The 17,969-nt window shown below is 44.5% G+C and overlaps 1 protein-coding gene across 2 annotated transcripts in view; it reads left to right on the top strand.

Annotated features, from left to right (window-relative positions):
* FMN2 (formin 2) overlaps positions 1-17,969 on the top strand; it is a 621,781-nt gene that overhangs the window by 270,320 nt on the left and 333,492 nt on the right. For both annotated transcript variants that reach the window (XM_069234681.1, XM_069234682.1), the window contains exon 7: positions 13,191-13,278. In XM_069234681.1, the coding sequence (XP_069090782.1) occupies positions 13,191-13,278 (88 nt within the window). The remainder of the gene's footprint in view (positions 1-13,190; positions 13,279-17,969) is intronic.

Raw genomic sequence — 17,969 nt, 5'->3', positions numbered from 1 at the left:
CCCCCAGGGTGGGCAGAACCCTCTAGGCGCCAGGGGAAATTTTATTTTGTGTTTTTTTTTGTTTTTTTAGAGATGGGAAGCGACCCATCAGGCAAGGGTCGCTCCCCTGGGGGGCAAACATTTATTTAGGCCATTTCTGCCCCAAGGGGGCAGAAACCACTAGGCACCGGGGATTTGTTTTTTGGCGCCAATGTCACGCAGGGAGAGCGACCCCGTAGGCAAGGGGCGTTCCCGGGCAGGGGGGGGGTTGGGGGGGTGGGTGGGGTCAAATTTATTTTAGGGCATTTCTGCCCCCCCCCCTCCCGGGGCCGGCTGAGCTAGAGGCCAAACTCCACAGGTAGGCACTTTGCAAAAAACACCTCTGTTTTCTGTGAAAAAATATGTTGTGTCCACGTTGTGTTTTGGGCCATTTCCTTTCGTGGGCGCTAGACCTACCCACAGAAGTGAGGTACCATTTTTATCGAGAGACTTAGGGGAACGCTGGGTGGAAGGAAATTTGTGGCTCCTCTCAGATTCCAGAACTTTCTGCCACAGAAATGTGAGGAACATGTGTTTTTTTAGCCAAATTTTGAGGTTTGCAAAGGATTCTGGGTAACAGAACCTGGTCCGAGCCCCACAAGTCACCCCATCTTGGATTCCCCTAGGTCTCTATTTTTCAGAAATGCACAGGTTTGGTAGGTTTCCCTAGGTGCCGGCTGAGCTAGAGGCCAAAATCTACAGGTAGGCACTTCGCAAAAAACACCTCTGTTTTCTTCCAAAAATTTGGATGTGTCCACGTTGGGCTTTGGGGCGTTTCCTGTCGCGGGCGCTAGGCCTACCCACACAAGTGAGGTATCATTTTTATCGGGAGACTTGGGGGAACATAGATTAGCAAAACAAGTGTTATTGCCCCTTGTCTTTCTCTACATTTTTTCCTTCCAAATATAGGAGAGTGTGTAAAAAAGACATCTATTTGAGAAATGCCCTGTAATTCACATGCTAGTATGGTCACCCCGGAATTCAGAGATGTGCAAATAACCACTGCTCCTCAACACCTTATCTTGTGCCCTTTTTGGAAATACAAAGGTTTTCTTGATAGCAATTTTTTACTCTTTATATTTCAGCAAATGAATTGCTGTATACCCGGTATAGAATGAAAACGCACTGCAGGGTGCAGCTCATTTATTGGCTCTGGGTTCCTTGGGTTCTTGATGAACCTACAAGCCCCATATATCCCCCCAACCAGAGGAGTCCAGCAGACGTAACAGTATATTGCTTTCGATAATCTGACATTGCAGGGAAAAGTTACAGAGTAAAACGTAGAGAAACATTTATGTTTTTTTCACCTCAATTTCAATATTTTTCTTTTTCAGTTGTTATTTTCTGTAGGAAACCCTTGTATGATCTACATAAATGACCCCTTGCTGAATTCAGAATTTTGTCTACTTTTCAGAAATGTTTAGGTTTCTGGGATCCAGCATTGGTTTCATGCCCATTTCTGTCACTGACTGGAAGGAGGCTGAAAGCACAAACAATTGCAAAAATGGGGTATGTCCCAGTAAAATGCCAAAATTGTGTTGAAAAATTGGGTTTTCTGATTCAAGTCTGCCTGTTCCTGAAAGCTGGGAAGCTGCTGAGTTTAGCACCGCAAACCCTTTGTTGATGCCATTTTCAGGGGAAAAACCACAAGCCTTCTTCTGCAGCCACTTTTTCCAATTTTTTTGAAAAAAAAGAAATTTTCCCTGTATTTTGGCCAATTTCTTGTCCTCCTTCAGGGGAACCCACAAAGTCTGGGTACCTCTAGAATCCCTAGGATGTTGGAAAAAAAGGAAGCAAATTTGGCTTGGTTAGCTTATGTGGACAAAAAGTTATGAGGGCCTAAGCGCGAACTGCCCCAAATAGGCAAAAAAAAGGCCTGGCACAGGAGGGGGAAAAGGCCTGGCAGCGAAGGGGTTGATTTTATGTTTACACCTAAATACCGCATCCAGCAAATGAACGCTGACCTGCTGCTGCATAAAAAAAGGCCTGCCACTGCATGACAACATATGTGGGAGCTTTATTTTTAGAAATATTTGATCCATATGATTTGGAAATCATTTTTTGTTACCATCTACAAATTATGCAGATGAAGATCGATAATGTGGCAAGCATAGCAAATCCATAATTTTGCAGTAATGCTGCAGATTTATGTAAATTTAGTGGCCCTGCCTTTGACCTGCTAACCACTCCCTTTTCCAGCCAAGACTACCACGCCAACAGCCCAACAAGACACCTAAGCCAGACTCGCAGACCCCTATCCACCAGGCATGGCCCTATAGTCCTGATTATGAATGGCTCAAGTCTGGCAGGCAAGATGGCGGGTGCAGAATAGCGAGGCTCTGCGGCGAAGCCCCGATTATCTGTCTCCTATCCGACATTGGGCAGGAGATGGGTTGCTGCACAACAACATGCAGACAAGCAGGAACCATGGGGGACTGGCGGCGCTGATCGGGGCACCAGAGTAGGCATTGGAGGAGGAACTGAAGCCATCGGTGCATGTACGGGGTAGTGCCAAGCGGTGAGAGGAGAGGAGAGGCTCAGCCCTGGAGGCCTGCATGCAAGTAGTTTGACCAGGGTGAGCCCCCGCAAAGACACGATAGACGGCGGGGAAACGAGGTACGGCATGTGACAGTGAGTCTGACCGCATGGATACAGGATGTGGCCAGCGGGAAACGAAGGAGGAGGCCCGTGATTTGTGGTCTGGTTGGGCCGGGGGACGCCCAAGTCTCCCTGTGCTACCGCTGCCGGCGCAGTGATGGAGAGATCCCGGAGCACGCCTGATACTGGGCCTAGAACTGAGCTGGACTCATAGAACTGTGGCAGCGCCCTGGGGCCCTGAGGTAGGGTCCTTACTCTTGTCATTTATTTCCCCCCCCCATTATTGTCCGGATCCCACGGGACTGGGCCTGTGGCATCCTGTAACAGTCAAAAGGCCCTGGGCCCACACGTGGCCGCCAGCTCATGACGGGGCAATCTGCTGAATTGGCATGGCCACTGTACAAGAAAACAAGAGAAAGGCCCCTGGTGGAGCCTGGAGCAGAGGCTGAAATCGGAAATACGCGAAAGAGCAACATGGTGAACCGACGCGCTAGTTAGTGCCTATCCCTGTCACGAGGAGGGCCACTCGTGCTGCTGCGCATCCTGGACTTCACACTGCACATGCAAGAGGCCCCCTTGCGTTCCAGGTTACTAGAGCACCGCGCCCTGGCATCCGCTGTGGCCCAGAGCAGCCGAATCAATGAGCGTAAGCTGTCAAAATCTCACAGTGAAGAGATGGGCCGCCTACACTCAGGAAAGGGGAACAAGCAGCCGGCGCTGAGAGCTGTGGCCTTGGACTCCGATGGCCACAAACTGAATGCTGTGTTGGCAGCAGTGGAAAGCATCAGCGCCTCTCTAGACCAGGCCCGCATCTTGTTGGAGAGCAAGATAGAGAAGGTGGCCAGTGACCTCACCCTGCTTCATGCAAACCATCACAAACTGGTGGATAAGACTCGCTCGCTGGAAGGCCAATTAGATGAGCTTGCTCCTAAGACAAACAAACTGGAGACTTCTATGCAAGTTGTACTGGGCAGAATAGCGGTTCTGAAACGTTGTGCGGAAGATGTTGAAGGGCACGCCAGGAGAAACAACATTCGTCTTGTGGGCCTTCCAGAAGGCGTGGAGGGCTCAGATGCAGTTGCCTGTGCCGAGAACTGGCTCTGAGAACTGGTTCCAGCATGATCACTGACACCTTTCTTCTCCGTTGAACGCGTCTATCGAGTCCCAACAATGGCTTGACCACCAGCAGTATATCTGCATCCCCTCCTGCTCTGCTTGCTGCACTTTGCAGACAGAGACGTCATTTTGCGTGAGGTGAGATCGCTCCCGACATTTGAGATAGACAGTGCACAGGTTATGATGTTCCCGGACTACACCATCGCCGTACAAAAACAGCAGACTTCCTTTCTGTCTGTGAAGCGCAAACTCTGTGCCCTTAATCTAAAATACTCCCTCCTTTTCCCTGCTAGGCTGTGAGTTGTGGCCAGTGAAAAGGTACACCCCAGAATCAGTGTGGGAGTGGCTGGACTCAATGAACCTGGTCAGCTAAAAAGAGGCGATGGTGAAGGGGTCGGCACTGCAGGACTCGCAATGGTACAGACAAAGAAATAGCAGACAACACAACACACCTCCCTTGGGAGCAGGCCATGCCCCTGACCGGAACGGATTACAGGGGAACGAAGACAAGCACTACAAAATGCGCTGGTTATCAGAGAACCATCAGCCACTTCAGATGTGGAAGCAGAACTAGTTGACTCTGTTGTTGAGGACGGCTCCATCACCAAAATGCTTTCTGACACTGGATCTTCCGCTCCCCTCTGCTGTGACTCCGCAGACAGGGGACAATATTATCTGAGCTTCTACTGCTATTTGCACAACTCTCAGTCTAAAAATCGGTGTGCAGTGCTGTTATAAGGCACAGCTTGGCCCCCCTAGACATACCATATATCGACCCTGCCTCCACATGGCTAGTTGACTTGTTTCTTGTGTGAACTATTGCGCTGTGCTGCTCCCATCCTCCCTGGCTGCATGGCACATGTTGAATCCACGCCTAGATTGTTTGGTCCTGCATTGGGTGCTGCGATGCATACCCATCTGCTGCCCAAGTATGCAATGCATCAGGGTCTACCGCCCTAGAGCTTGCTGGGCAATACTCACCCCCCTCTCTGTTTGTGGGTACTTCCTTCTCGTATTAGATACGCCATACAGCAAAGTTGGACAGTTTGGGCAGATACTGGTTGTCCTTCTGCTCGGATGGTATTCTACAGCATTATCTTTATGGCAGCAGTTAGTTTCAAGCTGCATACGTTTGTTTCTGATTGGAGCCCGTGTCCCTCCTGTTTTCTCCCCCTGCACCAGAGTGTAGAGAACCCTGCTACAACACGAGCAAAGTGCCATTCAATGCCCCATAAATACCTGTGGGCTGGCATCCGCCGGAGCGGAACAGGCATCGCTAGTAGAGAGGTTGCGCTGCCTTAACTACGCGGCTCACTCAGCCCACACGCATGCCGCAGCTGAACGGTCAGGCAGGCTGTTGGCATGGCTGATCCGCTATGGACAGGACCGCTCCCCTATAGTAGAACTATGCTCAGCAACAGGTGGTATGCTCTACACCCCAAATGAGATACACACGAGTTCACTCACCACTGCACTACCCTATATCACTCCTCAGCAACAGCGAATCCAACGGACTATGATGAGTTCTTCTCCCTGACTCCCCTGCCCCATCTGACAGACGAGCAATGGGAGGAGTTAGACACGCCCTTGTCACTACTGGAGATACAAGACATTGTAGGTGCTTTGACTGCCCGCAAAACCCCGGGCCCTTACGGCCTCCCATCAGAGTTCTATAAATCATTCTCCTCAGTGATTGTACCTCGCCTTCTCCGGCTTTACAAAGATTCATTTGAGACAGCGACCCTACCTGCATCACAGCGAGAGGCACTGCTAGTATCCCTCCCCAGCCTGGCATGGACTTGACAGAATTGAGCTCCTATAGGCCACTTGTGATGCTCAGCACAGATTATAAAATCCTGGCCAAGATCTTGGCGATGCGACTGGCACCTCTGGTGACTCATTTTATTCACCACGACCCGAATGGTTTTGTGTCAGCTCGCAGCACCTCCCTGAACATCAGGCGCTTATTCAGGGTCATGAAATACTCGACTCAGGACTGGCCTCGGCCGGGCTGCCTGGTACTTGATCTCAAAAAAGCCTTGATTCTCTGGAATGGCCCTACCTATTTGAGACGCTGCTATGCTTCGGTCGGGGCTCCTACTTTCTAAGACTGGCAAAACTGTAAAATACCCAACATCAGCTTAAGGTTAAGCCCGAATGGCCATTTCTAACCCAATCAAGGTGGGTAGAGGAACCCGACAGGTTTGCCCCCCCTCCCCACTTTTGTTTTCAATAGAACCTTTGGCGGTGGAGCTCAATCTGAGAGGGGAGGTCTGGCTTATCCCGCTGGGTGACAGTCCACATATTGTGTCCCTATATGCAGATTACCTTTTTTTTGTACCCAGGGATATTGACAATGTCCCTGTTGGATTTCTGATATACTGCAAACATTGTCTGCACTCTCTGAGCTGCGGGTTAATTGGGCGAAATCATGCTTGTTCCCCTTCAATTCCGGCCTGCCAAATCCGAGCCTTCGCCTTTCCAGGCTACCTATTCCGTGGCAGCCTAGGACGTTCCGATATCTAGACATCAGCATATTCCACACTGAAGAGGATCTCCATCATGGAAACCTCAGGGGGGCAGTGACCTCCATCTGAGCCTAGATTAATTTCTGGCAAACAATACCACTTTCAGTGATGGCAAGAATTGCCCTCCTGAAAATGGTGGTTCTCCTTTGCTTTCTATATTACCTCTTCAACCTCCCTCACTATGTTCCGGCCAAATTCTTTAGGGAGCTAGAATCCAAAATCAGGGAGTTTATATGGAACAAGGGCCATTGTAGAGTGGCGTTGAAGAAACTGTGCTTGCCTCTGGTTCGGGGCGGCCTGGCGATCCCAAATATGGAGCAGTACTACCTGGCCTCCCCGCTCCAGTGGGTGGCGCAGTGGCTTTCTGGGCACCAGTTATCCGATACGGCAACACAAACACCACACTGATCAGTGCCTGAGATACTACATCTCTTCCACCCCCTTGCAAAGCCAATGATACCGGAGGCGCTCCTGGTGGGTATGGCTCACCGTGCTACTGCAGAAGCTTGCGCCTCACACATGCAACTCTTCTCTATGAGCCTGCTGGGCACACCACGAGGTTCACGTCTCACGAGCGGTGCTGAGCTGGAGCCCTGGCATGTGGCTGATCTGCATACACTGGGGGATTTATACACCGAGGGCACGCTAATCCCTTTTGCTACGCTAGCACAGAGACAGGCTTGTCATCAGGGCAGTTTCGGTTATATGATTCCTTGATTATGACACTATCAGGACACTGGGGAAACATAACAACAGGCCAATACACTTATTGCTACAATATATACAGGCCATGGGGAAGGTAAGGCACTTGAAACAGTAGCTCACGGACACACTCCAAATACACACAGTTCACACGTGCTCTGCGTACTAGCTGGGAAGGCGATTTGGCCAGGCTCTGTCCTGACAAAGAGTGGCTGTAGCATTGTCAAGCCACACTAACATTCCATGCAATTCTAGGTTTTGCCTTATCCAGTTTTATGTCTTTCATAGGGCCTACCTCACACTGGCTAAACTTAATAAATATTTCCACAGAGTGGATGCTACCTGTTCCTGCTGTATGCTGGTGGGGGCAGACTTACTCCAAATGCCATGGTTCTGTCCCTCTTTAAATACTTACTGGCTCTGCATTATGACACGATTATCGGAGTGCACGGCGCGACTGCTGCTGTCCACATGGGAAGCCTGTATTCTGGCCTTTTCCCCAGAGCTAAGAAACATAAAGCCTCAAAGAGATTCCTAGATCTTGGTCTCTTGATGGCCAAGCGCCTAAATACAAGGAGATGGAAAGCCACAGAGTCTCTAACAATAATAGCATGGGAGAAATCTTTCATGATGTGGGCGGAAGCCGAGGGAGTAGCGCTGTGGAGGGAGGACAATCTGGGCCTACGTAAATATCCCCTGGCCACTGGCTGGGATGTGATGCTGGATAAACTGCAGGAGTTGGGGCAGAGGGTGGACACGGAAACTGCTGTGGTTAATGACGCACTGTTGATGACTGGATAAGCTGTCCGCTCGCAGGAACTAGCTGCTGTGTCTCTAGCAATGCACCAACTTTGTTTGCATTCCCCTTGGGAGGACTGAGACCCTAGTGGATCAAATAGGAGACAACCCTTGTGGTCACGCACTGAGAAACTTAGATGGGCAGCAGGACCGGGGGGACATGTTGGTGCTTGATACTGTCTCCAAGTTGTTACTTGTTCTTGTGGTTGGATTGTTTTACATGCTATTAATGCTGAATCTTCACCTCTATATGATGCTATGTGAAAGAGCTGTTCATTGAGAGAATATCTCAGGCAATTTGTAAACTTGATGTGACGAGTGCCCCAAATAGGGGTCCGTGTACTACAACCTAGGCCTGATGCACTCCCTTCTTATATTAGATATAGCTTATGGACACCAATTGCAGATCTGTTAACGCACATGACATTTACAAATTATGCCCGGAGTACTTTCTCTAGCTTCCCCTACTGCAATGTATGTCTGTACAATGTTCATGTTTTATATGCCTGTAATGCAATTATGAATACATAAATAACAATAAAAAGATTCAAGCAAAAAAATGAATGGCCCAAGTCTGATAATAATCCATCTGATAAAAAGCAGACACCAATCTATCATGTGCTGGTGTAACTCTGTAAAAAACATTACCCAAGATTTGATTATATGGCCCATCATAATTATTTACTTTACTGTCCCTAACCCAACCATCCAGTGCATTACTTGAGCAGTCTACAAAATCCTCCCAAAACACGTGTACCTGTTTCTGACTATCCCTGAATTTCAGCTGATACTTCTCTGTAGTTAGATCAAATTTGTGCTAGAGGGCCTACTTCATGAGGGGCATACTTAACCTGGTAATCTGCCTCTAGGGCCTATAAGGTATCCCTCTGCACAATAGGTATATGCTTCTGAGGCTAAACCTCAGTCCTCCTGTGGGACTTTATGCATGCACAAGGCTACCTCATATCAATCATTAGGAGAGTTGAAACAATTTAAGCTTTGTCCCAATGTATTGACTGCCAACTCTCTTGTTATGTTCTTTCCCAAATTAAAAATATAATATTTTTTCATTATTTACTCTTACATAAGTGTCTATGACACGAGCCTGAGGATGACCTTGGCCTATTTAAAAAATTGACTCTCTCTCTCCCAATGATTAGACAACTACATGTTTGCATTGAAGCATAGTGAAACACAGGCTTTTCCCAGTGTATCAGACAGCCATTTTGTACTTGTATCAATCTGTTTTTGCAAACTACTTGTTTAATAACAATACATGTATTGAATGTTTACAACAGTGAGAATACATTAATAACCATACATGCTTTAGACTCTAAATTGAAGTGACTCTTGTATTATGCACAGATATTTATTATTTCAGAGTAGCAAATCACTCAGTGATTGTTCAACTACCCTATAGTTGTACATAAGAGTACCTCCCAAAGGAATCATTGTTCTTTTCACTACGACATTAGACTGCTGCACCTCCTTCTGAGACCCTTGGATGCAACCAACTTACTACTTGAACAAAGTTACATATTATCTGATTGCGTAACTTGCTAACGGGAGATATGATGTTGATCTTAGACAATTAGTACTGTTGCATCACATTGAGAACAAAGAGTAAATCACTGGGTTATAATTCATAACCTAAGTGGTGTCATGTTCACTAGTGAGGTATGTTCTGCGTCACTGAGTTCTCAAGATGTAAGGCTCCATGGTCACGGTGACCGGGGACTTAGTGCAAATTAAGCATGTTAACCTCATCTTTATTTATCAAACAATGTTTGATGTAATTTGTATAACAGTGCAGTGGTTAAAAGGTTCTTTCCTTTCGCTTCATCCTGCTACGTCCCATTCTACTAACTCTGTTGTGAACATATAGCCTATTTAATTGAGGTCTCACACAGAATGGCAACAGTAATGTTTACAGGCTACCTGGCACAACTTTTATCTGATGCTTTGTGGCACCTATTGATAATGTATTAATTGTATTAGGCTCCAGTGCATGCTTCTTTGCTTGCCATCCATGTATGTTGGAGTTCTTTCACTTTCCATAACTAGAGGAAGGTGGCCAGATGAATGACTGATCTTCTCTTAAGCACTAATGTTGCATAAGGAAGAGCTGCAAGATGGGCAACGAGCAACTATGCATATAAGTATGGCTTACTAACACTAATGGCAGGGGTCCAAGCTGTTCATCTCATTTCATACAAGGGCACACCTTCGCCTTGAGTGGTCACAAAGCATTTTACATTCATCTGCAAGTCACAAAGAGTGGTTAATGCCGTATTACTGGCCCCTTCCTCTCGCAACTTGCAAGGGCTTGTAGTGTGTGCAGTACTACATTTCTATATTTTACTACCATGTATAACAGCAAATATTTGATATCACTGTGGGCAATGCTTACAATCATTTAGAATACTTTCCCTGCATTGATTTCTCTTTGGCTTGTAAGTGTGGAAAACTAGTGATCAAATTACTTCCATTACAGAAGGAAAGCTTCCTCAAGAGTTTCAGTCTCTGGTTCTCAGACAAACATTTCTCTAAATAAAAGAGATCCAGCAATTGGAGAGACAATGGAGATTAAATGAAACACCAAGAACACTGGATATTCTGAAAGTGGCAAGCCAAATATATAAGTTTGCTGTCATCTCTAACACATTTTCAATACAAGATGCAAAAATCACCGAAGAGAACCAAAGAACAAATTCAAATTGTTAACCTTAACTTTAAACCCCTTCTGATGAGCACCAAACCCAGTCCTTGTACAAGTGAAATTAATTAAATTACTTTTTCACAAACAAATTGTATTGCCGAGGGAATCTATCTGCACAGTAGCCATGTCATTGCAAGAAGGCTCAATATCTTTGCTGTTCAATAATTGATCTTCCAAATTCACCTCACAGGCAAAGGAACACCTATTTAAGGTCATAAAAACTGCAAAGTCACTCTGTTTCCGTTATGATATCATCACAGCCTTAAAATTTCACTAAAACAACGCATATTCTTGCATTGTATCAAAGGTGGACAAATCACGCTCTTTAATATTAAGCTCTCAGTATGTCCCCAACATACTTGCTAAATACTGGTCTGTGACAAGCTACAATGGCAATTGAGAAGTGTGTATCCGGCAAACTGTCCTCATTCCTTGAACAAGCAGAGGCCCGCAGGTGCCTCACGGGAGTGATTATGAGTTGGTTTACATCGTTTCAATTTCAGTTTGATTGGGGGAGTGGCCAACAACTTCTCTGACCCTATCCCAAAGGAATCTCACTGTGCACCTAAGTTATTTTATTTGTACAGGGAATTTATGTGCTTCTTGATGGAGGAGGCATGTTTTTTATACATATAAATGCTGATTGAATACAGAAGTGCATAAAATACATTGACAATAAATAAAAGCATCTATAATCTACACATATAGATATGTATAAACCTTCTCGGACTCAATCCACATAAAATACATTCATACGCCTGCATGGCTCCAAATTCAACAGGGAGGGGCTCTCAGAGCCACAGATGGGCTGCTCCTACACTGGTAAGTGAGGTTAAATTGCAAGAAACCTGGTTTGATTCTCAGCTCTCTGTATTTTATTAGAACCTGTGCACAAATAAAGTCTTAACATGCAATTTCTGCTCACTAAAACCACATAGACCGCTTTTACAACTAAATGCTCTTTGCAATGTAGTTCAGGCCCTTTTATTTGTCTGATAATAACTATGTTAAGGCCATTCTAACTGGTTGCCCTGAAGTGTCCTTAGCAAAGTCGTTGTTGTTTCAGAGGCCTGACATATTACTGGAACTAGAAAAGTTAATCTCTTTTTACCAGTTATTAAGGATAAGACCTTCTCCTATTGTGCAAAAAGTTAAAAACGCATCAGTTTAAACTCCCCTGGACTAGTAATAATATATTGTATCTTAAGGCCCACTAGGTGTTTACCTTTCTTGTGTCTTTCCCTATCCGTCTTGCTTTTATCTTCTCCTTTAACTCCCTATTGAGGTTCCCCTCTCACCTAGTTTGGATTCTTTAAATTTTTCTTCTCCATTCAACATTCTCTATTGAACCAACTCTTCATGTCCAATCTTTTGCTATTAAAACCTAATTTGACCTCCTCAAGTGTCCTCCTGCTTCCAGTCGCTCTGACCCATTCCCTCCTCCTGTTAGACCACACTGCTCATGACTGTTAGTCTCATTATCATAATGTCACTAAATTATTTTGGACTATTGTAATAAATCCCTGCTTTACCAACTAGCAAGTACATGATCCCTTTTGTGCATAGGACAGTAGATAACTAGGTTTCTTGTTCTGTTCACTATGATGTTGTTGATACTTGTTCTCTGAAAGTGATTTCCCACATCTCAGTAGTATTCTTATATGTACGGCAGTGCTAAATTTGAGCTGGTGATTGCCAGTATGGGGGCGCCAGCACTCATTTTTGGGGTCCGACACTTATTTTTCCACATTAGACGTTTCCCGAGATCTAGAGAGGCAAAACATATAAAGGGGAAAGGAGTAGGAAGAAGAAAAAGAGACGGTAAAACTGTCTCAAAATGAGAAAGCAGGTTGCAAGACAGGTAAAGGGGCAGGGAATATCTAATAGTGGATTAAAGAAGCATGAGATGTATTGAAGACTGTGAAGCCCTGGCAGTCGGCACACCGGGCGCGAGATTCTGAGAAGAGCTTCGGGACCAGCACTCATTCTTTTCCAAATTAAGCACTGATGTGCAGCTTGCTGACAGTTCTCGTAGCAGAGAAGCACTTTAAAAAAAATCAGAATAAATAAAATGCAATTTTAGTAGCGCTGTTCTTTGTTAATCACTAACTAGATGGACAATCAGAGATATCTGAATTATTTTCAAGGCTTATGATGTATCTACCCTATCCAGTATACACTAACTTCGCACAGACAAAATCACGCCTGGAAATGTTTTGAAGTAACGAAGTACTACAATATGGATGTTTATTTGCACAGCGAGCGACTGAGCAACATCATTCCCAAAGAATAGTTCATGTACTTAAATGGTTGTAAACAATTATGCCAAGGGCAATCCTCAGCCACAGTGCTTGCATCTTTTCGTTTTTCCGAGTATGAAAAGTCTGAAAGTGTATTGACAGAGTGTGCGTGTTGACATCAAGTTTAGGAGCCAGTGAGTGCAATTCATGAATTGTAGTGGCAAGTGCAGTCCCTTCTAAAGAACATACGAAAAATGCATTTTAAAATTCATGTAGGCTTAAATCTGTCTCTAAAATTGATTTAGCAAGTGGCAAATAAACCTTGGGATGCTTCTGTGGAGTGCTTTATTGTACTTATCTTTCAAGTGTCCCTTCATGTGTATATGTACATGCATCTCTAATACCAATAAATAGAACAGTAAACATACATTAGTGGCCATATTTAAACTGGTGTATTCTTTCTCTGCACAGGTTGTGAAGCTACTGAGCAATAAACGATCACAAGCCGTGGGCATTTTAATGTCCAGTCTTCATTTGGACATGAAAGATATCCAACATGGTAAGTGTACAAGTTCCATGGAAAAATATGGTTGGAAGTGTGGGGTTCATAGTAAGTGCCGTTGGAGGTGGTGGTTGGTGGATCATGTGGACCCTCTACTTTCAAATGATTATCGACTTCAAGGTACCCCCTTCAGGGCAATAAACACCTTAGAATAATAAAATGGTAGCAATATTTAGAATGTCGACTATAGACCATTCAGAACAAGAGAACTGGATAAGTTCACTACAATCCAGTGACTAGGTTAAGTGTATCTTTCTAAGGGAAGAGTCGAGAACCTTGAAAGCCACTGTACTTAATCCAGTCATAAAGTTAAATCCCTAAAACATTGTCTTCTATCCAGGAAATGTCCTTAACCACACGTCCTAAGAATACAGACGTTTCCCACACTAGCGTAACCATGCTTGCCGGACCGCATGGCTTTTTCTGTGCCTTAACAACGCATGTGCTAAACTATGCATATGCATGGTTAAGGCACAGAAAAAGCCATGCGTTGTACAGGAGAGGACACGGTGAGGTAAGTGGGGCTGGGGCTGGGGTGGAGGGTGGATTAAGGGATTGGGGTGGGTACGAGGTTGGGCGTTTTTTTTTGTTAGAAGCAGGGGTGGGGGTTTGGGGTATTTTTTTAGGGCTTAGGGTGGAGGGTCAGTTGTTTTGGGGGGGTGGGAGTGAAAGGTTTTGGGTATTTTTTTATTAAGGGCTTAGGGTGGGGGCGGGGTAGTTCATTTTTAAAGGGGTGGGGGTGGGTTTAAGGAAGGGTGGGAGGAGGGAGGAGAGAAGAGGAAGAAGGCTTGGGTGAGGACGCGGTGAGGTAAGTGGGGTTGGGGTAGGGTTGGTAGGTAGTGTTTAGCAGTGGGGTGCATTTAGGGCTTAGGGTGGAGGGGTAATTTAGTTTTTAGGGGCTGGGGTGGGGGGTTGAGGTTTTTTTGGGGGGTCAGGGTAGTTTAGTTTTTAGGGGCGGCAGTCGGGATAGTTTTTTTATTTTTAGGGCTGAGAGCGGGTGGCGGAGTAGTTTATTTTTATGGGGCATGAGTGTGCGGTCAGGGTAATTTTTTTGAGGGCTCAGAGTGTGTGGGGGTTGGAGTAGTTTAGTTTTTAGGGGTGGGGTGGGAGGTCGGGATAGTTTTTTTTTTTAGGGTTTGGGGATGGGCGGGGTACTTCAGTTTTTAGGGGTGGGGGTTGGCATAGTTTGTTTTAGGGTCAGGGTGGGTGGGGAAGTAGTTTAGGTATTAGGGGTGGGGGTAGTTTTGGGCCTCAGGACGAATGGGGGGTTGCATGAAAGAACCGTGCATGCCATTTCACATGCTGTTTCCAGACATGCCTTTACTAGGCATGCCCTTACAATGAAAATTTGTTGCAAAGTCATGTGTGGTAAAGGCATGCGTTGAGACAACGCAGTCGTGGTTGCAACCACATTGTTAAGGCATGCGTCGTTCCGGCATGTGTAGTTTCATCATACAACCCTTCTAGCCATGCTAAGCTTTCGGGCTGATATTGTTACATGGCTAATGTTTAAACAACTTTCTTCCTAGACTTGAAAGGTATAGCATCATACCACCATCCTAGAAAGGATTAGCAACTAGGTGAACTAACAAGAGGTGCGCTAATAGTTGGCGCAATTTGTGCACATACTGACTTTTCATGATGCGACCTGTGTACTGATATGTTGCATCACAACATAGCCAGTAGCAAGGGGTCGCAGAACAACCTGCCAAATGAATCATTTTTTGTTGCTTCTGAATTGCAAAAGGGGGTTAATACATTATAAAAACATTTTGCAGTCTCAAATCCTATGATTTTGTGAATCACAGGGTTTGTGACAGCAGAGTGGTTTTGTACACCATGCACTTAAAGAGACATGATTAACAAAGTAGAAGGCAATTGCTTTAGCACTTGCTATTAGGTGTATTTTGTGCCAAAAGCTCTAAATCTGCACTGTGCATTTACCAACTTCCTCTGTGGCATTTAGCATGTTTGACAGATCGGCTGTGCAGGGTTACTTTACTACACTTTGTATGCTCATCATGAAAACATTAGTAACTTTATATCCTTATAATATACCTCCTTATAAAACTGAGTATGTTTGACAACTGTTTCTCCTCAATTTAAGTGTGAGAAAGCTTAAAGATAATTTTTCACATTCCAATTAAATTTGCCTCACTTCTGTGATAACAGCGTTCTCTGCTATGCTGATGTCTTCCTCAATGTTGATCTTACCAAAAGTAGCCTCCAACAGAACATAAAAGCATTGTCAATTTATGCTTACCTGGAAAACTTAGTTTACTATCTTGATAAGTCATTCTAAAATTGAGTTTGCATATGCCTCGGAATAAGGGAAATTGATATACAATAGTGGCCTAATTACCTGTGACTACATAGAAAGCAGGTGTCTGTCTGATACAGAATTATCCTGAACTCCTTTACTGGTTGCTAGGGTTTGTTCTCGCCACATTTTATACAGTGGTTAATGCATATTCAAAGTCAAGTTCAGGGACCACACTGATCTCATGCGGAGATCTGTATCTTTCAGTAGTCAGTAACCCAATGAGTTCCTGCCCCTGTTTGGAGGCACTCACTTGGAATTGTAGCGTCTTCCCCAGCATTGTACCCGTTAAATGACTAGGCCACACACAGAGCTGAAAATCACACATCTTTATTTCTGTGCATGTACCTGGTCGAGTAGGGTGTAAAACAATAAGCTTTTAAAGTAGAGCTCAGTACGATTTTTAGACTGAGCTTTTCAAGAGTTGTACGCTGCACTGCTTTATTTACATATTTATAAAATGCTTAACAAGTCCATTAGCCTGTGGCCTCAAGGGTGTGATCTTTTGATGCTTTGTGTTCAGATATTCCAAAAGTTCTTTAAGTTATTTGCTGTTGAAGGGTGGACCATTGTCTAACTTTACAATGGTTGGCAAACCCCATGTTGCAAATATGCCATCAAGCTTTTCGATTACTCGCTCATGTGTCGTGGATGAGAGATCCTTGACCAATGAAAAACATTAATATTCATCTATTATCACCATTGAATGATGTCCATTGTCAAATAGATTAAAAACATCTATAGCTATTCTCTCCCAGGCATGTTTAGGTAATTCTTACATGTTTAAAGTATGTTGAGTGACTTTGGTTGACAGGCAATTACATATGAGACAGCCTTGAGTTCCTTTTCAACTTTTTCATCTAGGTATGGAAACCAAAATCGGTCTTGGAGAGCTCTCTTAGTAGCAATACCACAATGCCCTTCATGAGCCACTTTTATTATCTTTTGTAGCAGACTCTTCAGAATCAAGATCCTCAATCCTAGGAGAATAACTCCTTCCTGATTTATGGACAATTCATCTTTGACATTCTGGTACTTTTGATATTCACCATCATTACTGAGGGGGTCAAAAGTGTTTGTTCCATGAGTGATGTCTAATTATGTTTTTCAGTTTGAGCAGCTAACTATCATGACTCATAGCTGTTACAACCTGGGCTAATGATATAGCACCTGATGTAATTGACTTGACAATGAAATTGAGGTAGGCCCCAGCTTCTTTTGGATGGAGTACCATGACAATGAATGGGCTCTCTCAAAAAATAGCAGAATTTTGATCTTTTTTTGGTTGATGCACAATTGTATAACCATACCCTTGCAATTGCAGTCCCCATCTTTCAATTCAGGGAGGCATCTTGGCAATTGGATTGCCGAAGAGGGTCAGCAAAGCTTGATGATCAGTCACCAGCTTAAAAAGCTTTCCGTACATGAATGTATGGAAATGTTCACAAACCCATACTGAAGACAAAACTTTCCTTTTCAGGCTGTGAGTAAACACATTGTGCTTGAGATGAACTTCTACTAGCATAGGCAACAATATGTCAGTTTGCAATTGGGCAGCCACTATACTGTACAAGTATAGCGCCTATTCCACGAGGCTACCATCAACTTTGATCCCGGTATGGAGTTTGATTGAAGTATGCCATTTCTGTAGCATATTCTATGGCATGTTTGGTTCTCTTGAAAATCTTTTAACATTTTTGTGACTATTTAAAAGAAACATTTTTCTTTGTTAACTCTCGTAAGGGAGTACTAACAGCAGGAAAGTCCTGTATGTATCATGAACACTATCTGGCCATTCCAAGAAAAAGAATATGCCATTGAAACATCTTGTGGGGATTCGGCATTTGTCAGAGCTTGTACCTTTGCAGGATCAGTCCTCATGCCCCCATCAAAAAATATATTGCGAAATAATTTCAGTTTTGTCTTATTGAAATCACACTTCTCTGCATTTAAAGTCAAGCCTGTATCATTGAGTGATTGGCATACTTATGTGAGGATCTATCCTGCTCCTTTTGTGTAGCTCCAAAAAACAATATGTCATTGCTATATTTAAATGCATTCACAACAGGTTGTATGACGCGTTGTATGATGTCTTGGAAAAGTTCTGCAGCCAGATACACCAAAACTCAGGGGGTTATTACAACTTTGGAGGAGGTGTTAATCCGTCCCAAAAGTGACGGTAAAGTGACGGATATACCACCAGCCGTATTACGAGTCCATTATATCCCATGGAACTCGTAATACGGCTGGTGCATATCCGTCACTTTACCGTCACTTTTGGGACGGATTAACACCTCCTCCAAAGTTGTAATAACCCCCTAAATCTCTTGTATCTAAACAAAGCAACAAAGTTTGTAATTTATCTGCA

The sequence above is a fragment of the Pleurodeles waltl genome, chromosome 5 (genome assembly GCF_031143425.1).
Source record: "Pleurodeles waltl isolate 20211129_DDA chromosome 5, aPleWal1.hap1.20221129, whole genome shotgun sequence".
Lineage (NCBI taxonomy): Eukaryota > Metazoa > Chordata > Amphibia > Caudata > Salamandridae > Pleurodeles > Pleurodeles waltl.
This window is presented reverse-complemented; position numbering and strand designations above follow the sequence as displayed.